The 24,340-nt window shown below is 34.8% G+C and overlaps 1 protein-coding gene across 8 annotated transcripts in view; it reads left to right on the top strand.

Moving 5' to 3' along the window:
- LOC100578314 (monocarboxylate transporter 10) overlaps positions 1-23,616 on the top strand; it is a 122,696-nt gene extending 99,080 nt beyond the window's left edge. For all 8 annotated transcript variants that reach the window (XM_026439810.1, XM_026439812.1, XM_026439811.1 and 5 more), the window contains 6 exons: positions 3,606-3,774; positions 5,832-5,996; positions 15,168-15,453; positions 17,103-17,277; positions 22,769-22,975; positions 23,171-23,616. In XM_026439810.1, coding sequence (XP_026295595.1) covers positions 3,606-3,774; positions 5,832-5,996; positions 15,168-15,453; positions 17,103-17,277; positions 22,769-22,975; positions 23,171-23,592 — 1,424 coding nt within the window. In that variant the 3' untranslated portion in view covers positions 23,593-23,616. The remainder of the gene's footprint in view (positions 1-3,605; positions 3,775-5,831; positions 5,997-15,167; positions 15,454-17,102; positions 17,278-22,768; positions 22,976-23,170) is intronic.
- Positions 23,617-24,340: the final 724 nt, after the last annotated feature.

The following is a 24,340-nucleotide window of genomic DNA, read 5'->3' as shown; positions in this document are numbered from 1 at the left end:
ATTTTTATTTAATCTTCATCTTTAATTTTATGCAGTTTGAATTATTATCAGCGAAAGATATCCAAAGAAACGCAAGTTCTTTTTATTATATTTGAAACGTTGATCATGGTTGACAATAGCACACGTTACCATCATCGTTGCGCACAATTCCTATCCATTCGAAAGTTTGCCACGAAGTTAAGAAGCGATTCATGAGTTTCCACTCGAAAGTTCGCGTGGAGGAACTCTATGATCGAACCGTCATCACAGACTAACGGAACTTAATCTCGCGTGCCAAATCGATAAATCGATAATCCGTTTTCAATAATTCGAGATTTCATTAATGACAGGTTTCAATTTGTATCCTCGACAGCAACGAGACAAGCGGATGATACTCGATTTCTTAAAAACGTGGATATATATTTCGAGAAACTAACACGTGTGTGTTCAATATTGTTGATTATGAAGTAAATCGATTTTCGATTCTTTTATTATCTTAATTGAAATTTTCCGAAGTGACACGTAATTTTAAACACGAAGTAGCAGTTATCGAATTTTTATGAGAATTTTAGAACTCCTTTCACGATACAGCAAACGCATCTAATCGTAGAGATTTTAATCAACCGGCCGAGGAAAGGTGGATCGGTCACGTACGCCGAGTTCCCCTTCGCTTAATCCCATGAATAGGGTTGTCGAAACTGTTGCGACAACATTTTTCAGAATCGACCGGTTAATAGAGCGGAAAAACACGAGAGCGTGCTTATCGAACTCGAACACATCACAATTGAAGCCCGGAAAGTGGTTAAGCGTTCGACGAGGACCGATGCAAAGAGAATCTCGATGGGTATAGAGTTATAAATGATAAATAAATAAAGGAATCGTAGAGATAATTTATAGATCTCCACCTATGTTTTTCTCGATTTAAATTCTTTAAATTATTCTTTATTAATTCGTTTTTTTTTATCCAAGATTAATCTCCAATTAAATGGCGGAATGTTTTTCACGTTTTTTACTAAGAATGAAAATTATCGTGGCCACGTGGAAATTCGCGGAAGAAGCGCATCTGGCTAGACCTGGATTACCGAGTTCCACACCGATTTCTGTAAAATTAAGGACGTGCGGAACCATTATGCTCCGGGATTATGTACCTACATACATCACTTAAAAATACTATATAATTCAGGAAGTTATTCCAGAATCCGTTCCCTATTTTCAGCAAGCTTCCTGTTTAAGAATGGTTTAGTACTTTGTACCAGCTTATAAGTTTCCTCGAATCTCGCTCCAGATTCCGTTCTAAATCTTCTTAATTTTGCGAGAATATTATTCGCAAATTGTCCTCTCCAATTCCTTCGCAACACATTTTTTATACGCCTTCTCGATTATCCGTATTTCGTAAACTATCAAAAGATTAAAACAAGAGATTATCAAAATTTCGAAACATTTAAATTATTCAAAATTAATTTTACTCGCGAAAAATCTGTTTAATTAAACGAAATTTAGTGTAATTTGATAATAGAACAATAAAAAAAGGAAAAAGACGCGTATAAAATAATCAGAATTCTCCTAGGTCTTAATTAAACGAAAATTTCTCTTCGTTCTCTCCTCTCTCTCTTCCTCGAAGAACGATTAAACAGAAATATCCCCGCACACTCGTTTTAATTTGAACATTCTACATTTCCATCATACGCGTCCATTCCGAATGCAAATTGCACCTTCGTCCTCGCCTATATCTCTCGATAATATAACTCAAGGCGATAATTTCGCCGTTCTCCAAAATGGCGGGCGGCGGGACAAAGGTGGGGGCGCTCATTAACTTTCCAACTTCATCGAGACCGGCCGTTTATCGGTTATCAGGTCGGCGCTAATATATCTCGTCGCCTAACTAGAAATCGATGAGAACGCGTCGCGCCGTTTAATACCGGCGAAAATTATTGTCCAAGTTTCACGTTCTTGCGTTCAACCCCCGAGGAGGATGAAAAATGGGGGAGGGGAGAGGGGAGGACTTTAAACGGACAAAGGGAACACGTTCCATTCGATGAATAATGCAAAAATCTAGATTGCTCTCCGGCCTCTTCTGCTTCCCGTAACATCGTCGAGAAATCTTTTTCGAATTTTCGATCATCTTCTTCTTCTTCGAATGAGAAGAATTCTTTGATTGATCGAATCGAATCTTTCCTCCTTTTGATAGATATTGAATTAAGAATTGAATGTCAAATATTATTTTCCATGCACGTTGAAAGTGCGAGATTTATTATATATTTAATCATTCCCAAATGGAAATGTAGATTTTATATTGTGGATTAATTTTCATAGGATCGAAAATTTCTTTTCCTTGATAGAATTTTGAACTAAGAATTGGATTTGATGTCAACGGGAATATTATTTTCCATGCACGTTGAAAGTGCGAGATTTATTATATATTTAATCATTTCCGAATGAAAATGTAGACTTTATATTGTGGATTAATTTTGATAGGATCGAAGATCTCTTTTCCTTGATAGAATTTTGAACTAAGAATTGGATTTGATGTCAACGGGAATATTATTTTCCATGCACGTTGAAAGTGCGAGATTTATTATATATTTAATCATTTCCAGAGAGGATGCAGACTTTATATTGTAACGTTTGTAGATTAATTTTGACAAATTGTGGAAACAAAACCCTTACAAGAATTTTGGATCTCCTTATTTGGATGAAATTAATCAAATCGTGGAATTGAATCTCTTCTCCCTCGATTTCGAATTCGCGCCAAGAGGAATATTGTTTTCTGAATGCATTATTAACGTTAAATTCCATCCAGCGTTTTCTCATCTCGCAAAACATGTTCCAATATTTCAAATTTCATTTTATTTTATTTTTTTTTGCTATAGAAAATTGGAAACAAGATTGACGGCAATGTTAAGAAATTTTAATTAAAGAGGTCATTTTTTTTTTAGGTAAATAGAACCATCAAACAATAAAATCCCTCATATCCTCCCTCCATCCTTCTTAACGTTTCAACATATTGTTGGTCTCCCGATGGAAACGGCCGTCCCGCAAAATAATGGAAAAGAATTTCCTCGCGAGCGCGCCACCCCTTTTCATTAAACTAATTAGAAGAGCGTAGCGTGAACAAATCCGGAGATCCCCGCTTAATTACTCGAATTGGCCGCGTGAATCGCCCCATCGGCCTCCTAATTAACCGTAAAATATGAGTAATAACGGGATCCGGAGGCTCGAACGAAACCGAGATTGCATTAAATTTGCAGGATGACATTTCTCGTGGAGGCAATGAAAGAGCGTTAAAAAGTTGAGTTTTCAAAGAGGATGGATTCGAATCGATCTTCGCAATCCTTAATTTTTCAATCTTATTTAATATTTTGATACTTTTTATTGGACATTAATTTTTATAATCATTACGGAATAAAATAAAAAAAAAAGAAAATTTAAAGTATTTTAAGAAATAACGAATTTTACTTGCAATATTTATTCGATTCGAAAAGATCACTTTTCTGAATTGGGAAAAAGATTTGGCGGAGTAGATACGTACGTGTTCTCCTTGCTAAATTTCACTTGGGAGGAAACGAGTGGAACGAGTATAATATCGACGCGTTTGGCTTAAACTGACCACAGAATTAACGTTTCAGCGTGGGTGGGCGCTTTGAGCGCTGCCGTCTCGCGTGGATCGGCACCCTTGGTCGTTGGCGCGTGTCGTCGAGGAAGTACAAGGCTTACAGCGGTGATCGGGGGTCTCGTGCTGGCATTGGCCTCCCTCTTCACCTCTTTCGCCGCAGAATTGCACCAGGTACTCCTTAGGTGAGCGACACCCATTTCTTTTCTAAAATTTTTACAATCATTATTTCCTATCTCTTTGAATTTATTCATTAGAACGCTAGAATTATCGAATTTGTAATTAAAATATTTATAATGAATAAAATTAAAATAATATTAGGAAAATATCGATATTTTTTCAAGTTAAGTTAATTCTTTTAAGGTAATTCTAGCGTTTAGTTTAACACGTTGCTACGCGCGATGAAAAATCAAGCAAGGAGTTGAAAAAGTAGATGCTTACAAAAATATTTATAGAATAAATTTGTATAAATTTTGAACGAACTTAATGAATTATTTACACGGTAAATTTGTGAAGAAGGAACTTGAAGTGATCTCTGAAGTTTTTAATTAATTCAAAGTACACAGTTGATTAATTCTATAACCATTTTGCAAACTTGTTTTCTTCGTGAATGAAAGATAATGATAAAGCATGACGATTATTATCCCGTTCTTTTAATTTTGTTTCGAATTTAGTATCGTCCATTTAATTAAAAACTTTCCTCGCGTTTCTCAAAGATAAAATTAATTCGTGAATTCTCTTCCTTTATTTTGTTTCTTTGATTTTTTTTTCCCCCCTTCCCTATCCATTTTAACTTTTAAAGTAAACTCGAGAAAAACTTGTTCCGAACTCCCGCTGAAAAAATCAAGATTGCAACGCACGCTCGCGTGGAATTAATAATTCATTCGAAACGCAACAAATCCTAGCTCGTTTTAAAAATTACAATTCTGCTCCCTTCGTGGATAAATCTCACGAATCTTTTCCCCACGCGCATTCGTAACGCATTCGTTTCGACAATGGAAAAATCGTGTCGCGATTCGTAAATCAATTAATTTTTCACGAAAATTAATTTATACATTCGTTGAATCTTCGATGAATTATTAATCTCAAACCCTCGTGAATTTATTCCTCGAAATCCTTGCAGAATAATTCGCGTTTCCTTAAATCTTGATGAATTAGTTCGCGTTTCCGTGAGATTCTTCCAAATTTTTTCCAAAGTCCTCCTCGAATCGTCGAATTTTTTGAAATTCTCAAAAAATACTTCTTCTAAAATGTAACGAATTTAATTATTATATTTCTTTCTTTTCTTTTCTTTTTTTTTCTACGCGATATTTTTTTACGCGCAAATACAACGAAGGTAGAAGAGAGCTTCCATTTAAAATTCAAATCGAAAGTAATACGAATTAACGTTGCGACACTCGTTCCTTATTTGAAACGCAAAACCGAGTTTTTCTGGAAGTGAAAAATGGACGGGAGGGAAGGATACTACGCGGGACCCTTGCGGCTTCCTTGAGATACGAGCTTTCGATAGCCCGAATCGAAGTCGATCGGTCTTGGTTGAAAGCTTAGCTACGCGAAAAGGAAGAATTAACAGGATTTGGACCAAGAAATATACGAGACAAATAGCGTTAACAAATAGTGCAATAGCATTAAAGTGGAAAAGGAAAAGGAAAATGTGATGTAATTTATTTTCCGCCCAAGGAAAACAAGAAAGAAAGAAAGAAAGAAGGAAAGAAACTTTGCGAAAAGTATCATATTAATTTTTCTCAAAAATTATCAAGGCATGATCCATTTTCTCTTTTCATTCCATTCCTTTATCCAATCTTTAATCTAATCCATTTCCATAGAAACATTATCAAATTATCTCGCGATTGTTTCTCATCAGTCTTGGCCATTAATTAACAACCATAATTAACAAAAAAGCTAGTTAAAAATTTCGAAAAATAATTTACTTTAAACCAATTTATTCAGCTCTTACAGCTGATCCTCGCTGAATTTTGTTTTGAATCATCGAAGTAACTTTATTCTTATTCACTTCAACTATTGAATTTTGAATCTATTCACGCGACATCTCTCGATTCTGTTCGCGAAGGAGCGAATTTGCCGATTTCGAGGGAACAACCCGCATCCCGTGAATCCCTCAAACTTGGTCCGGATTCGCGTACTCCTCCCCTCCCCCTCTCCCTGTTCACGAATCGTCAAGCTATTCCCAATGCTGCGATAGTACGAACTGGAACGATTCACCGGTTGCAAAATGTAACAGTTACGGCGTGGTGCTGGGCACGGGGGCTGGCCTCGTGAGAGAAACTGCCGGTCTGGTGCTGGGCCATTACTTCAGAAAACGGCGAGAGTTCGTCGAGATGGTCGTGCAAGCTGGCGCTGGGGTGGGGATCGTGCTCTTCAGCGTCTTCTACAGGGAGGCAGTCGGGTAAGTTATATATATATATATATCGGTTGTATTTCCTCCTCCAGAATGGGAATATTCGTCGAATAACTCGTTGGAACGTGGTAATGGAATATTGAATGGTGTTTTCGCGGTGAGATTTCAATTTTAATTTGATGGAATTGCTTGGAAGGGGAGGGAGGGGGGATTTTTGCTTGGGCCAGAATTGATTTGATGCGTTCGATCGTACGAATGTAAGTAAAAAGTTTAGATTTATACGTTCGAGAATATCGATGAAGATTTAGGAAATCTGAAATTTCGGTATATAAAGTTGTTGTAAAAGGGCGAGTTTCGAGTTTCGAGCGAAAATTGATTCGATTTAAATGGAATTTTAGAACGTGGAACGTGTAGTAGAAGCAAAAATTTATATCAAGACGATTTACGTTTCGATTTGAAATTTTGAAGAGTAGGGAAGATTATTTTGAGGAATTTGGAGCGATATTCGATTATGAAACGTTTCAAAGGGAAGTGTAAAATGTTTGATTTATATCGAGATTCAGATTTTCATTTAAAATTTTGTTACGATATTTGATTAACGCGAGGAATTTCGCTTCGATCGAAAATTGATTTTTTAAGTTTAATATTTTTTGGTTGCAGAATTTAAGAGGAAAGAATTAATAGATTTAAAGAGATATATGAAAGATTGATAGAAACGAGTTAAGTTTAGTATATCGTTGATTACTCGAGAGAAAAATTGGAATCGAATTGGAGTAGAAGAAAACTGTGGAAATAATAATAGAAGTTACTTAAACTGAGAGTTAAAATCGTTAAAATTGTACAAGTTCGGTATTTATAAAAGTTGTTTCGTGTCGAAAGATTTAATTGACTATTCGTGGCGAGAGCTCTCTAGAGAATTTTCTATTATGATTTCGTCGAACTGAAAATTAGTTTCAGTTTAATAGTTTTTGTTGCGTAATAGTGAAAACTTTGTAATTAAAATGGGGAATTTGTCAAATATATTTGTTATTCCACGATGCATAATATTCGTTAAAATCGAATTTTAAAGTCGGATATTGAAATAGCTATTGCTGCGATGTGTTCAATTATGAGATGCATAATAATCACGCGTATAGGCAAGCAAGATAGAATACGTCATTGTTGGTACAGGAAAATGGAATTTGAATCGCGTGTGATCAAACAAGTAGAGCAGTTGTATATCTGATCCGACGGGGCCAGCTGAATAACTATGGCAGCCTAATAAGTAGAATAGATACGTATATCTGAATGGATAAATAGAATACATCGATGTCTGGAGCTCTAAGTAGAATAGAGTTGAATATAATCGAGCAAGTAGAACGGCTCGCTATCACGACGCGACAATCATCATATAAATCACATCTAATCAAATAAGTATACAATATTGTTTAATTGAACAAATAGATTACAAAAAAATTATAATGATTTACATACAATTAAATATTCGATAAATGTTTTAATTGGACAAATAAGAAATACACTTACGACTTGAAAGTCTAAAAGAAACGTAAGTAAATAAATTATTGAATAATTTTACATCGAAATGATATTTCTCATATGTCAAATCGATAATTCAGAGAGAAAAGACGAGAAATTAAAAATCGAGGAGTAAAAGTGTAATAGAAATGCGATAATTACTTCGTCAAACATTTCGATATATTCTTGCTCGAGCACGTTTCATACAATTGAACGAAACAAATCGACCGTCTATCACGTTATTTGATATCACGTTTTTTTCTCACGCGAGCAATTTAACCGTTTTTTATCGTCGGCCAATTTTTTTTTTTATTCCTTCAACGATTGTCGATTATTTTGCAAACGATTTTCTGCCACATGTTATCGACGTGAAAGAAAAACGAAGATCACAGAGGAGGTATCTGTTAAGTATCGACACGTAACGACGAACGATGTAAATTGCAAGGAATGAAATTTCAAAAAAAAAAGAAAGAAAAAAAAATGGATTTTTACTTTATCCGTGTCATCGAAAACGGGATACGTATTGCGCGTAGAAATAATTGCACGTCCATTTTTCCCGATGCTCCGTTCCATTTCTAACGTCAGTACAATTTATTTGTCGTTGATGTTTGTTGGAACGTCGATAAATTCTAACACGTGTTCTAATATATCACGTTCATATGGTGTATGATGGAAATACCAATACATGCTTCTACGTATGATAAAAATCGAGAGTAAAATTTTCTTTCGTGGAAATAAAAATCTTTATATACATATTTATATATTTCTTTTGTAAATCGCATTGTGAATAAGAAAATATCTTGAAGTGGACTCGTTTTGCATGAAAGAACATATATTCACTTTCCATGATTAAAGCAATTCTGGTTGCTGAATCAAATATGATCTCGTTCTACTTTTCTAACCGCGTAATTTCCTCGTTATATCGGAAATTTTGCTTGTCTGGCTAGATACGATCCTCTTCTACTTATTCGAGTACCATAATATATATATAATGTATGTATATACTTCCTTGGTTTCATTATCTTCTAAATAACTGTTCATAAAATATCGGGTACTTTCAAAATTTCCTTAACGATAAATAATTTTCAAATTTAATTTACTTTATTGGATATTTTCAATTATTAAAATTATTAAAATCATGTCCATTTTTCCGATTCGTTCGCTTGTCCGAAGAAATGCTTTATTCGTCTGACCATCATCGCTTTATTTCACTTTCTGACAAATAATAGATTTATCGTTACTACTGCATTTATCTTCTGAATTTTTTACTTGAATTATTGTGATAATTTTCCAAAATTTCTCATCTTCTAGCTCTCGACAGCGAGCACATTTTAATCCCAGAAACGAAAAGTCCTTCGAGAATTACTTTTCCCCGGTGTTCCTCGTTAGTTTGACGGTTCGATCACAGTATTCACCGGCGAATATTAAACGGCAATGAAGAACGAAGAAATGGCCTGTTCGAAATGCTTTTAATTAAACGAATCCGGAGGAAAGATCGTAAATTTGACGAGGACGACAGTGCTCATAATTAAATCTCGTACGGGGTGACTCGGAGCTAAAAGTTAAAATTGGGAACGTCGAAATCTAGTTTGATGGATTATAAGTTCATTTCAAGAGGTTTTCTTTTGATGTTTTGAGAACATTCTCTCTCCCTTTTATCCTGCGTTTTTCGTTCTTGAAATTTAAATAATCTGAAACTTTTCTATTAAAATCTATTATTGTTTAACTATCTTTTAAAATTTATCTTTCAGAAATGTTAATCCAAATCCGTGGATTTATGATCGCGTGTTAAGTTATATTTTTAAGCATCGAAGAGAAACGAGGCGAGTAAGTTCTATAATTCGTTTTTTTACGATTTTCATATTTTTCATGTGTTTGTCCACGTTATGTAAAAACGTGAAGAAAGAGCCCTGTTTAAATAATATTCTAGAGATCGAATATAAGAGAAATTCCAAGAAAAATGAATTCGTTTCTTGGCATTGATTCTTGACTCGTCATTTTAGGTTCCAGATTAAATTATTTTTATTTCTTTTGGATGTGAAAGAAAATTCGAAGATTTGAAAATTATCAATCTTGTTCCAATATATCCAAAGATTTGAAGGGAGATGAGTGAATAGCTAAAGGAAATTCTCGAATCATCAAAATGACTTGTTGCTGCATCGTTAAGATAGCTTAATCGTCGGAGATCAAACTCGATTTCTAGCCATTTGCCAACGGATTAATGCTTTTCTCGCGTCTGGACAGGTGATCCATGGCACACAAGCGAATCCACTGCATTGCAGGTGCGTGGCGCCGAGTTTCTTCGACCAAGAATAATCCAAATACAAATTCGATTCCAAAACTGATTCGATTTTAGATCATTCGTCAAAATTTAACGAGCAATAAACATTTTTTAATCTCTATCTTACATTTATTAATTACATTTTCTACAAAAACATCTTTAAACTTTAACGGGACAGAAACTTTACTTTTTATAGATCTTCCATTAACGAAGATAAAACTATTTTGTATTTTAATTTTAATTAAATCAATTTTCGTAGAAAATTAATCGTAAAGTCATATACAGTACAATATTTCTACAAAGAAGAAAATTGGTCGGTGAAGAAAATATATTTATATTAAGAGAAGAGCGAATCGAATAATCGAAAAATTCAATGAAATATAAGACTTTAATTATTTTAAAATAACTCTGTTTATCAGATATTTTTTCCATTATTTGAACTCGTGAAATAAAAGTCTGTTAACGTTGTAATTTTATCGATTACACGGCTCTCTAAATATTCCCTACTAAATAGAATGTGAATTCGTTCAATTAGTGGCAAGCAGCGCACGATACAATTTCATTTCCTATAATTTCCTAAACAGAACGAATGCTGGTCCGCTTCGTTTATTTGTACACACGCTAATAACGATCGAATTTCATCCCTCTAATTTCGTAATTCGCCACTCTTCGAGTTCGACGCTCGTTCATGTATATTTTTCCAAGTTTTGAAATTCAAAAAGTTAAAAAAACAATGGTTCAAACGTTATATACGATAATTTTATTAATCGACTCAGAATTCATTTCTCAAATTTCAATTTTCTTTTTCCAAGAGATTCTAATTACAAGAATCTAAAATGAAAATTCTTTCGATCGAAAATATATATATACATATATATTTTTTCAAATATTTTTTCTATCCTAGCCAGATATTCATCGACAACGAGCCGCGTTGAACGACGCGGCGACGACGACGTTTCATCGATCGAGCAACACCGTTGATTGGTTTGATCATTGATTGATGGGCCATCGAATGGCGTTTGATTGATGGTGGCCAACATTTCGCCCAAGTCTCTGTATCATTTCGACGTTTGCTAACTTTCTGCGCTGTTTCAGATTCCAGATATCCCGATTGCTGCTCTTTTCTCTCTCTCTCTTTCTCTCGACGGTACTACGGTGAATAGAGAGAGGCACTGAATAGAGATAGAAGGCAGGGGTAGATTTATCGGGTGCGTGGGATCGAAAAATCGCGTGGGCGCGTTGCCCTTGGTTACACGGAAAGTGCGTGGGCGTTGAAATCCACGCGTATTCGGTGGCTGTTGCAGTCGTAACTTATATTTTAACTTTCTGCGAGATGTGAACTTTCCTCATTTGTTCTTTTATCATTATTATTTTTATCGTTATAATTCGAGGTTCTCAAGAGTGAATCTTGAACATTTGTTTTGCTTTACAGGGATGAATCAAATATATTGGATGATACTTTTCAAGTTTCAAGAATTTGCATACATAATTTGTAAAATGTGATTGATATTCATATTCTTATATACGTTGAGTGATGGTAGAATTAGAAATTAGATAAGAAAGATGAGTATTCTCGAGATTTTTTTTCATCACGAGAGATATTTATCTCGTTAAATTGAAAATAAAGATCGGAATGGTATTAATTTTGAAAGGAGGCTTGATGTGAAATTCAAAACAGAAATGGAAATGGAGAAGAATCGAAATCTGTTGAGGTAGAAAGTAGAACAAGCGTTCTTGTAATATGCAAACAAGTGGAATAGGATCCGTATTTAACCGATTTCTGAAGGAGAATCATGTGAAAACTCGAGTAAAGCGAGTTTATAGCTAACTGAACAACTAACGGGGAAATATGTATAGAGTATAATTTCATCTCACGTTTGACAAGCTATGAAATAGATATATGTCCCCATAAAGTTAGCGTGGCTAGATATATAATTGTGTGGAATTGTTATATTTTTTTGATATCCTATTCCATTCTAACAATTATTTTAGTATTTAATTTTTCTCTTATATAGCTTTCCAAATTTCGATATTTCTCCTCGATACAACAAACTTTAAAATCGGATTCAATGATAACAAGTTCGTTGGAAAACGCAAAAAATGAGGAACACTGAAAGTTTTAATTGCATATCATATCGGAACCGATAAAACCGTTAAACACGAGAACGCGCGTTCGAGAATGGACGTGCCAGTGATACGTCATTAACGCGACACGTGTTACGCGCACGGTGTAACCGGCCGTGCTAGGCAAGACGATATATATAATACCTCGTCACCTGTTATTTATTATGCCTGTAACACCACCTGTAAAACGATACGCTCGTGTGTGGAAGAAAGCACACGTGGCAGCCGAGAGAAGGAAATAAAAGGTGTTCTCGAGGAAACTCGTAGGAACGTCGTAAACGTCGGCTGACGGGGTTGCCCTCCGTCTTTCACCCCTGCAATAAGCGACGAATAAGGATGGGCTATTGTTCATGGCTGACACGCGAGAATCAACTCGTCTCTCGGTGTTCCTTCGTCCCTTCTCGACCTAAATTCTTTCTTGTCGAGTAGGAAGAAAGAAAAGAAAAAAATATTACTATTAAACTTTTCCTCGAGTCGAGTGAAAGATTATTTTGTGCATATCTTATTTCACTTACTTGCTCTTTAGATCTCAAAAAGCGAGACGATGATTTTCGATAATAAAATGAATCTAGAATCTAGAAACATCCTAAAATGGGATCCAAAAATTTTAAATTCGTAAAGTTTTAATAAAATCGTCGAAAGAAAATAATTGAGGATCGTTAGGTGGAAAGAAAGAAGAGAAGGAGTGGAGCACGATAGAGGATATATCGTTATTATTGAAAATAGAAGAAAAGAAAAAAATATTACTATTAAACTTTTCCTCGAGTGAAAGATTATTTTGTGCATATCTTATTTCACTTACTCTTTAGATCAAAAAGTGAAACGATGATTTTCGATAATAAAATTGAAAAGAAAATGAATCTAGAATCTAGAAACATCCTAAAATCGAATCCAAAAATTTGAAATTCGTATTTTTTAATAAATCAAATCATCGAAAGGAGATAATTGAAGATTGTTGAGCGAAAAGAAAGAAGAGAAGGAGTGGAGCGCGATAATAAAATAGAAGAAAAGAAAAAAATATTACTATTAAACTTTTCCTCGAGTGAGATTATTTTGTGCATATCTTATTTCACTTACTTGCTATTTAGATCTCAAAAAGCGAGACGATGATTTTCGATAATAAAATGAATCTAGAATCTAGAAACATCCTAAAAATGGGATCCAAAAATTTGAAATTCGTAAAGTTTTAATAAATCAAATCGTCGAAAGGAGATAATTGAGAATCGTTGGGTGGAAAGAAAGAAGAGAAGCAGTGGAGCGCGATAGAGAATATATCGAAAGATTATTTTGTGCATATCTTATTTCACTTACTCTTTAGATCAAAAAGTGAAACGATGATTTTCGATAATTGAAAGAAAAATGAATCTAGAATCTAGAAACATTCTAAAATCAGATCCAAAAATTTGAAATTCGTATAAAGTTTTAATAAATCAAATCATCGAAAGAAGATAATTGAGGATTGTTGAGCGAAAAGAAAGAAGAGAAGGAGTGGAGCGTGATAATAAAATAGAAGAAAAGAAAAAAATATTACTATTAAACTTTTCCTCGAGTGAGATTATTTTGTGCATATCTTATTTCACTTACTTGCTATTTAGATCTCAAAAAGCGAGACGATGATTTTCGATAATAAAATGAATCTAGAATTTAGAAACATCCTAAAATCGGATCCAAAAATTTTAAATTCATAAAGTTTTAATAAATCGTCGAAAGGAGATAATTGAGGATCGTTGAAAAGAGAAGAAGTGGAGCGCAATAGAGGATATATCGTTGTTATTGTGATCAAGCGGAGTGACCATGCTCATTCGCAGAAAGTCCATGTAATTAAGCAGAAACGATATCGTGTGCGCACCGATAAGCAGTCCCGTTTTAAGTTCAACGGGCCGTTTCCATCAGCGATACCGTATCTGGCCAGATAAGTGGCGCAGGTACACTTGTATACAGGCAAGTAGAAGAGGTGAACATCTGTGCAAGTAGAGCGGTAATGTAGCGACAGGCGAGGAGAATAATCCCGTATCGAGTGAGACGGCGGTCTATATCTACCTGACCTGGCATCTCGCATGGGGTTCTATGATGATGCTCGTACGTAGTCAAACGACGATGCAGTACCCGGTAAACAGAATATTCATGTATTCCATCGAGCAATTAGATATTAGCCTTTACGTGTTCGTCGTTTCGACCCCGTTATTTAAATTTCTATCTTTACTTACTATGTCGTTTCAGACTCGTCGTTTTCATTTACAGAACGTAGATAAATTCTCGAACAAGACTTACAATTAGAATAAGAAAAATCTTAATTTTGTCGATAAGAGATCCATACTCAAAAAAAAAAGAATGGAATGGAAGATTAAATCTGGACGAGCGAGTAAGTTAAAAACAATTTAACATTCACACCTTTTCTGCGCAAATAGTACGAATCCATGCATAGCAGGACGAATAAAAAATTTCGTTTCGGGGATAACATTTATCGAGGCAGACGGGACCCGAGGTTCGTTATTCGTCATAACGTGCTCGGGGAAAAAAATTGTCACTGCGTGAAAAAGAGTTGGGAAAGAGTTTGAAAAAAAAAGGAAAGGGGGAAATTTCCCTTCTCATAGAATTACAAACGATCCACCACGTGTAAAGTTTAATGCCTCGTCGAAACAAAAGCGTGGAAGGCTCGGTGCCGGCTCGAGTTTACTGACTCCAGTTGCGGCGAAACGTCGCGTTATGAAGTTTGCGGTCGTTTTCAGCCAACGACGAAACAGAAGCCTCTCTGTCCCTTTCTCTTTCTCTCTCTCCCCCTCTCTTTCTCCTCGTTCGACGAAACCTAAGCGGCCATGAATCCATCATTGCGCGTAATTTCGCCTTTTCTTAACTGGATTCCTCTTTTCTCCGGTTGGATTGTTCAGAATTCTCATTGGAGGGCGATAAAGTAAAAAATTTCCTTTTTCTCCGGGAACAAGATTATTCTTCTCTCTCTCCATCCCTCGTATAAAATGAAACTGAAAAATTAAAATGGCAAATTCTCATGGAATTATCGATCAAAACTTTGTTCTTGTAATACAATAATTTATAACAAGTTTCAATTTATTCATTATCAACGCATTATAATTAAAATCGATCGATAGTTGCAAGAATCTTCAATTCGATTCGTTAAATTGTCAAGTTAGATTAGGTTAAAAGATTATAAATTAAATGGAGAAGCGAAAGGGAAAATGTAAATAACGAAAAACGAAAGCAGTCTAGAAGAATCTTCGAAAGTTACGTAAGAATAAACGATTTCTCTTTTCTGTGACCGTAACGACACGATGTTTCCTCAGAAAGCTGGGCTGGGAGCGTGGGATGCAGTCGGTAACCGGAGCCCTTTCGTTGGCCTTCTTCCTGGGCTTGATTTATAAGAGCGCCTCTCTCTATCATCCGCAACGGCGGGCAATGTTACACGTGAAAAATCAACGAGGTGGCAAGTTGAAGGAGAAGAAGACCCCGTCGAAGCCGCCAAGGCAGCCTTGGGTGGATCTCAGCCCTCTTGGAAGTCGCCCTGTCAGGATGTTGATGCTGGCTGCAGGGGCAGCCGGTTTCGGTCTTTATACGCCCGCCTTTTACATCGTGAGTACCTTAATTAGCTTGCCAAAAGGCAAGTTGATGGTTTACACAAAAGGCTTGTTGTTGAACCTGTGTGAAGGTGGTTGGATAGTTTGGTTGGTTAATTTTGCAATTTTGAAAGAATAAATTGATAAAGGAAACAAAAAAAAAATAAGAAAAATATAATTTAGAATTTTCTTTTAAAGAAATGTTCATATATATATTATAAATGATAGTCAATGTGATTCTTATGATTAAAATTAAGCAAAGATTGTTTTTTTTTTTGTTAAATAAGTGATATTAGACTAACGAAGATTAAAAAAGATTTAAAGAATTATTTGTTGGATTTTTAATCTTTACTAGTCACAGTTGAAATGAAATCCAATAAATATATCCAACAAAGAAAAGTTTCACACGTACTTTGCATCGAGTTAAATTATTACTCTGAAGACTGTGATTAGTTCGAAATCGTTGCAATTCTCTTTCGATTTACAATTGAGAACTTCGTTTATCTAAACCAGTCGAGAGAGAGACAAACAATTCGTGTAATAGAAATTGCTGATTGTTTCCACTATCTGCAATTTCTTGGACAAATAATACGAGTTCGTGGTCAGATTAGTGGATTTAATCGGTGGAAGTTGAGTTAACCGGACCTGAATCAAAATTTCGTTCCAGCAGTTGTTAGAATTCTGTCGTATATATGTACGATATGTCGAAAATGGAAATAGTAATGGAGTTAACTTTTGAACAAAAAGCTCGGTTGACAGATGGTTGGTCAGTTCGAAATGGTCGAATCAAACTGCCAGGAACATGCGTACACCTCAACAACAATCAGAGAAACCACAGCCAACGGACCACAGTTAGCAACTTTATTCTCGAATGAAGTTTCGTTAAAGTTAGCAAGCTTACATGCTCATAATCCTGCCTTTCTGCCATTCTGTTTCAATTTGTGTACATGTATATCGGTTAGTATTTCAAACTTTATAGGAATTCATGAAATTGCTCTTACTAGGTAGGAATCATTGAAAATTGATTTATAAATAGATTTTGTTATAAATTTATATTTTGGATATAATTGTTGTTTCAATCATTCTTTTCCCAATATTATTTTACACTTTGATACTATCTAAAACATATCTTGTAAACAACATTCCTCCGCGTCTTGAAACAATTATACTTCTAGCATCTCAAAGCTAATTTCAAGTTATCAAATTATCCTTAAATACAATTAAATCTAATTGGATTTCCTTTGATATCTGAATTCATCTTCAGTATCTTCTTTCTAATTCTATCTTAAATTTTGTCATAAATTTAATTAACCCCAAACCCTTAATTTAGTCTTAAGAAATATACAAATTTCAAATTCTTAATTCACACTAGATATATTATTTATTCCTAAAAATCTAAAGTCAACATCTTTATTAGAAATCCCAAAGCATAATAATTCTAAATTCTTGAATTCCACAAATTTTCCAAAAATTCCAGGCCTCTATTATAAATTTCAAAAAATAAATACCAAACTCTTAGTTCTTCTGAAGAACCACCTTAACCAATTCTATTCATCAAAATAGTCTTTCAAGACTATTGATCTGACCAATAAATGAACCTTCCTTCTACCACTTAGCCGACTTTTCTTTCCATATCAATCAGCTAATGAAACACATCGGTTCCAGGCTATCCAGGGCCACAAAGACGGTTTGGAGGCTAGTGCGGTCGTGCTCCTGCAAACTTGCCTAGGCTTGGCAGCGGCTCTCGGTTGCGCGGCTTGGGGAGTCGTTACCGCCAGACCATCTGCCCAATGCCTGGTGTCCAGACAATATCTCTGCCAGGCGGCTCTTCTCGGAGTTGGTCAGTATACAACCCGTTACGTTGTTGTGGCGAGGATACTCGAACCGCGTTGCAGAGTTGCGAAGAGGGTGGGAGCGAGTCGGAGGAGAAAGAGGAACGTCTCGAGAAGTTTGGTTTCAGGTTGAGAAGGATCTCTTCTTGAATATATACCGTGTTCTTAATGAAAATGAAGGGAATTTTGGCAGAATGTATACCGAGAATGTATAGACTGAGATAATTTAATTATCTGGGTTTGAATTAATAAGGGAGAAATATTCTGGTGGAAGTTGGTAGAAATTTCCAAAAGAATTTTCTTTGATGTTAATTTTGAAGTTTTGGAGATACGAGGAAAGTTTTAAGATGTTTTTAGAAATGAAAAGGATGAAATTTTATAATATAGTAAAATAAATAGGTATAATTTTGAGTTAAATAATGTAAATTTACTAGTAGTTTTAATAATGGATTTAAGTAAGATTGAAGTTAAACAATTTTAAAATTTTGAAACTTCTTATAGTTCTCCTAGTTAGTTCAAGATGAGGAAACTTTATTCCAAAAAATAGAAATATAGAAATATAGAAACCATAATTTTATTTGTTTCAGTAGATTTGATATACTTGTAAAAATTGTTTTTAAACATACTTTAAAACATACATCAAAGAAAATGATATATATATTTCTCAAAAATTAAATTCGTATAATTTGATCTTCATCGAGCGAAATAAAAATAAATTGCTCATAGAAACTCATATCAAAAACAAAAAAAAAAAATTGATATATTTTTCAAAAACCAGAGATACTTCTCCCAGCATCTGATATATGCACAAGAGATACGATCATCGACGTATGTGTTATGCTTTCGTCCATCAGGTTCGACGGCCGGAAGTTTCTTAAAACATATAACCTCCATTCAGTGGTAGACTTCATCCCTTTCACCCCTCCACCGGTTGTGTGCCACTCTTTTGAAGCAGGCTGGGCTGTTCGAGTGTCAGCCGCATACACGTCTTTGCCCCCTCATTCAGTCGGCTTACCCTCGGCTCGAGTTCTCGACACAAAGTATTTTCCATTCTGTCCCCGAGTCACCCCCCCTCTCGATGGCTCCTCCATCCTCCTCTGTCTCATCCCTTTCCTCCGTTCTTTGCTTTGGTCGCGGAGGCGAATATCGTTCTGGTGAAGAAAGAGGGGCGAGGAGGGGATGAAAGAGGACTGTTGCAATCGTTAATGGGGTTGGCTATGGACAGAGGAAGCGCATTTAAAACGCGACGCTAGGCCGAGACAGACTTCCAGCGATTTCATTAGTGGAGAAAAAAATTAGTCAATCGGTTCTGGAGTTTTTACTTTTCGAGGGGTGGATCGTTTGATCAAAAGGGAATTATTTTTCTCTTTCTTCGATCCGAATTGGTTGGACGGTGATAAGAGAAGGGATAAGTTAAAGACTGTGAATTTTTTAGATCTGTCGCATCGTTTAGTTGGTTCTTTTTGATGGTGGTTTTTTAATTTTGTGAGGATGAATCAGGTTTGAAATTATGGATGGATTTGTGTTAGCAGTGTGAGCAATATATATTTGCATATATAATATATATATAATATGATATACACGTTTATTTTTTATTTTTGTTTATTTTTTTTATTGTGCCATTGAGTTCTTTTGTGATAGTTTTATAATTTCGTGAATGTGAATAAGGATAGAAGTAGTTTGAATGGATTTAAGCATTGATAATAGTGAACACAATATATATACAATATAATATATTAATATAATCAGAAAAATCTCAATCTTGCTGTAAACAATTTTTTTTCAATTTTTCAATCGTATTTCCTCCACTTCTTCGTTCTTTTACGAGTTTAAAAATTGCGATCATCGTTAAAAATTCGATAAAAATGGACATCGTTTATTCTTTTCTAAATGATTCGCGATATACAATTCAAGGGAAGGAAATGTATCCGTTGAAATTTCGTTCTCTCGCGATTATCTCGAAGGAAAACGAAGCTTTAGCAATGGAATCGTTTGAAAATGTTTGAGGAGCATGGAATATTTCATCGCGCGTTCGAACGTAAAATTTTAATCCCAAGCTACGCGATCAACGCGATTCGCCAATTCCACTGAAATCGAGATCGTCTCGAGAAATCTGAGAATTAAATCAATCTTCTTCTTCCTCTTCTTCTTTTTTTTCTTTTTCTACTCTTGAGAATGTTCGAGAATGAGAGAAGAAATGGAATTCAGAATTATTTCATTTAATTTTATTTTATTTTCAATCTTAATTTATGCTTTCTTGAATAATTTGTGTTTATATTTTAATATAATATAAACTTATATTGTAAATATAAGTTTTCTATATTTTAAAGAATGCGGAGAAAATTACGGCAATTTAAGTCGATCATTCCTTTTAATGGAAATGATATCGATCGAGGAGGAATTTTTTTTTTTTTTTTTATTGCTGCAGCGAAGGTTACCGCCGCTTATTATCTGTAAACGATAATTATCGTAAAACGATTATTTCTGTGTTCCATCAAGTGATTTAATAGCCGAGAGATTTTATGAAAGAAAGGAAGAAACGATTTAGACGAATTTTTATGTCAGAGATATGATATGTAAAAATTATTATTGCAATTTTCAAATTTAAAATTTATATTACAGTAAAAAAAATATTCAGTATGAAATATAAAAAATATTAACATGTTACAAATTAATCGTTTACTGATAGCAAAGTAATATTTTTATTATTCATCGAAACATTAGTAGATGTAATAAGAGGAGGGTGAAAACGCGATGAATTTTTATTAATAAATTTTGTTTTATACGCGTTGCGAAATACATAAAATCATATTTAACACATAGACATCATAAAATGTGGCTTAATGTATTTATCAACCGCGTATATATTTCATCAACGATCACACAAAGACAATGATGCGGAACATTAAACATATCGTTCGGAAACATTAATAGCCAATGCAAATTTGTGCAGTATACTCTCTAAGTTCATCAATCACGTGTTAATTTTTATCAGGTTCAAATTAATATCGAATAAATGTTTTTTTAATTTAGTTTTTTATTAAATTAATAAAAATTTATCTACAGATTAGAACATAATAAGTTCAATGATCAAAAAAAAAAGAACATTTATTTCATCATTCCATATATTATTATATACAAAATTCACAATGAAATTTTCTATAGATACACAATATGTAGATTTACAACCAGCATTTATCTCAAGAAAATATTTTACATATCGAAAACGAAATATTCCAAAAGCAAGAAAATTAAACGAACAAATTTGGAAATAACATAAACGAAATAATATATTTACATTACGATATCCGCCCACGTTATTTCACAATTTACACCAAGTGTCGCCATCCTATATCGAAACCAATAAGCAAAAAGAGTTGCCAGAAAATAACGAATTCATTTACGAAGCTCGTAAGCTTTAATTCCTTCCCGAATTAACAACCTCCAATCCTATCAACCTCGATTGCATCTCTGAAAAAAAAAAAAAAAAAAATAAAATCTCCAAAAAATCTATTCCATAAAAAGCCCGAGAAAATTCAACGCGAATAACATTAACGTAAATATCATTTGCACGTGTGCAAATAAAACGCGACAAACTGAACCGGTGCCCATACTAATTCTCCGGCGGCCAGTGAGCCCGTTGCGACGCGTGGGTGCAACGTCCACGAAGCGGGAACAAGGGTTAAAACGTGGGGTGTACGAGCAAAAATTTCGTGGAACGCGTAACTCGTAATCAGCGGAGAACCGTATTTTCAGCCGACGACCACACTCGCGCGCACACGTTCACGCGTGGAAACGTCCCTTTTTTTTTCTTTTTTTCGACGATGGAAAAGGGGGTGGAGAGGAGCTGACAAGCGAGAGTTAAATATACAAGCGCGACCAGGAAGAGTTTCAACCCTACCAAAAAAAAAAAAAAAGAAAAAAAAGAACGGCTTATCCAGTGATGCGCTGTTGGATCGAGTTCGTTGCCGTTCCACGGTGGAGGAAAAGAATTTGCAATTTTCTGCGCGTTTCCAGAATTGAGGGGGAGGGAGAGTACAGTTGGACGAGCTTTGTGATTTTTTCTTTTTTTTTTTTTTTTTTTGGTGTTGGACTTGTAGGAAAATGTAAGGGTGTATTGTAAAGGGTAGATTGTGATATAGGATGGAAATATAGGATGGTTTGGAGATGGTTGGGTTGGATGATTTTTTGGGGTTGATGAAAGAATTGTTTGTACGAAGAAGAATAAGGAAAAGGGTGAATAAGAAAGAAAAGGAGTAAAGATATTTTGCAATGAAAAAGTTTGGAAAAATTTTCAATTATTCTATTTTTCTTTTTTTTTTTTAAATATTAAAGTAATAGAAGTGATTAATAATTAATTAAAAATTATTGAATACAATATTTCAATTATTAATTAATTAGCAATTAGTTGGTGATTTATTAATTAGCAATGGATACAACAAATGGTATAAAAAGATTGTTATAAATATTGATAATATATCTGCTTTTTATTAATGAACAAAAGTTATTTTTCCAAGTTAATTAAAAATTTTTATTTTCGGCCACGCCGTTGTATCATACGTCATCATACGTCACCATCGTCTTCATCTTCCATCTTCACTTCCATCATCATTGTCTCATCAACCTTTTTCACCACCGTTTCACGCGTCTCATTATTTCGTCTCGTTTGCTGAACCCTTCATTCTTCCAAGCGAATCGGAATCACTCCAGAACAATTGTCAGTCTAACTCTTAACCTATTCCACTTGTCCAATTTATTCATCTTTACGAAAATATAATTGAATTTGAATCGCGCGATATTTCCACAAGATATATCCAATACAAAGTAAACTTGAACTTTAAAATTACATGAGATAATTTCGAATCGATGTAAACGCTTTAAGAAATGATATTAATCAAGTTTAATGGATAAAATTTGTATTGTGTACAGAAATTAATATCGATATCGTGAGGATATATCTCACATTGATCGACACATTTTTCCATCAATGAAAATATAATGCAGTTAACGGATAATATCAATATTCGACGCGTCAATTATGGAGGAAAAGTATCACCGTATCGAACAATCGGGGCTTAGTTGAAATTGTGTTTCGTTGCTTTATTTCCGGCCAGCGCTAATGATCGGTGCACCGATAAGAGGATTACGAAATAAACTGAGCTTCAATGCTCCATAACCATTCACCGGATCTCCCTGCGTTGAAACATGGATGCCAATCTTAAAAGTTTCTGTTATAAACATGCTAGTGATTGGTACAGCCAAGTATTAACTTTCTTTTATTGGGTTTTAATTGATGATAACGTCAAGTTATGGCTTAAGTAATGCAAAAATATATAATGTATAAACTATGATTAATTTTTTTTTTAGTGATAATTATTCAATTTATACGAAAATATATATGAAATATTGTCAATTATCACTTTAAAGATTAGAATTTTTATATGTGAGTTCCATCGCAATAAAACATCTATCTTCATCGCACTGTTCCTGTTGTTTCAGCTATAGCTCAGGTGGCATTGGGCAGCGTGCAAGGCTACCACGGGTTGGTATTGGCTTCCGGTTTGTACGGTGCGTCTCTCGGTGGAGCCCTTTACTCCTTAAAGATGTTAGCCCTCGAAAGACTAAGAGCCAGACACTTCGCACGCTCCTGGGCACTTGTGCAGGCCGCAGAAGCTTTACCTATTCTTCTCGGAGTTCCTCTTACTGGTAAATTAAAAGTTTCTTCCAAAAGTAAGAGAGAAATATAAATATTCGATAGTAAATTATATGAACGCGAGATTACATATTGTTTAAAAAAAGAAACAAAGAAAAAATATATATTTTAATATGTAATTTCATGATGCAGAAACTTTTACATCCATTTTCAAAATCGATAACGATATTTCCATCTTCAAATTGCAGGTTACATGAACGCGAACGCGAACTCGAGGGTGGGTTATTACGCGTGCACGTTAAGTTCCTTGTGCGGTGCAGCGTTACTCTTTCTGGTGGGTTGGGGTCGCCAACCGGCGTCTCCTCTTCTTCCTGGCTCGTCGCACCTCTCAAATATGAGCATACCTCCGCCGTGTGCCTGTCCTCCACCGCCAAGGCCGAGGTTGCCCAAGTCCCAGTCGTTGCACGTGCCCCTCGACGAAGAGCATTTCCGCGAGAGGGAGATGGAGAGGATGCACACTGCCGAACACTATTACCAACCGCAATTCTACGGGCCTCTGAGACCCAGCAAAAGCGTGCCCGAGGGATTGAGTCATCAGGACTCGTACAGAAGTCGGCCGAGACGGCACAGGGACGTAACTGTGATCGAACAGATCACCACTAGCGTTTAATGAATAGAGAAGAAGTGGTAAAGAGCAGAGGAATGAATCATTTGATGGAGTAATGCTGATCGTTGAGATGGACAAGTTTGGAGCTGTGATGGAAACGTTGGGATTCTTGAGAAATTGTTTATTGTTGATGTTTTTTTATGTTAGGCCTGGCCAACTCTTTGGATGGTCATATTTAGGAATTTTTTAATTTATTTTGAAAGTGTAAGTTGTGATTTATGTTCTATTTTGATAATCAAAAGATTGGAATCTTTATTAAGAAATTTTTTTATATTAATTTTATTTACTTCAATCTATTAATTTTGCAGGTAGAATTCAAAGTTGAGTATCTTTTAAAATCTTTGATTTTGTGGAATATATAATAATTCCATTTGATCTATAAGTGCGAGTAATGAAATGGATTTTTAAAAGTTTAACAATGACAAACCCAATTGTGGATAAAATAACTAGACTATGTATATTTGTACAAATTTATATTTTTAAAGAATCTAAGAAATTTCTTTTGTTCATTTCATTTGCAAACCAGTGGAACAGTTTGAGTTAGCTAGGCCTGTTTTAGATGGTTGAACAACTTGGATGGTCTGACTAAAAAAAGATATTGTCGAGGACGTGATTGTCGCGGAATCTTTGATCATTATTTACGTGAATCCGTACGTACGCTTCTTGGATCCCTGATGGAATGGGAATAAGAAGAGGAAGATTCGCAGTAGCTTGCCTCGAAGATTGTAATCTGAGACAATGAGAGACTTTA

The sequence above is a fragment of the Apis mellifera genome, linkage group LG3 (assembly GCF_003254395.2).
Source record: "Apis mellifera strain DH4 linkage group LG3, Amel_HAv3.1, whole genome shotgun sequence".
Lineage (NCBI taxonomy): Eukaryota > Metazoa > Arthropoda > Insecta > Hymenoptera > Apidae > Apis > Apis mellifera.
This window is presented reverse-complemented; position numbering and strand designations above follow the sequence as displayed.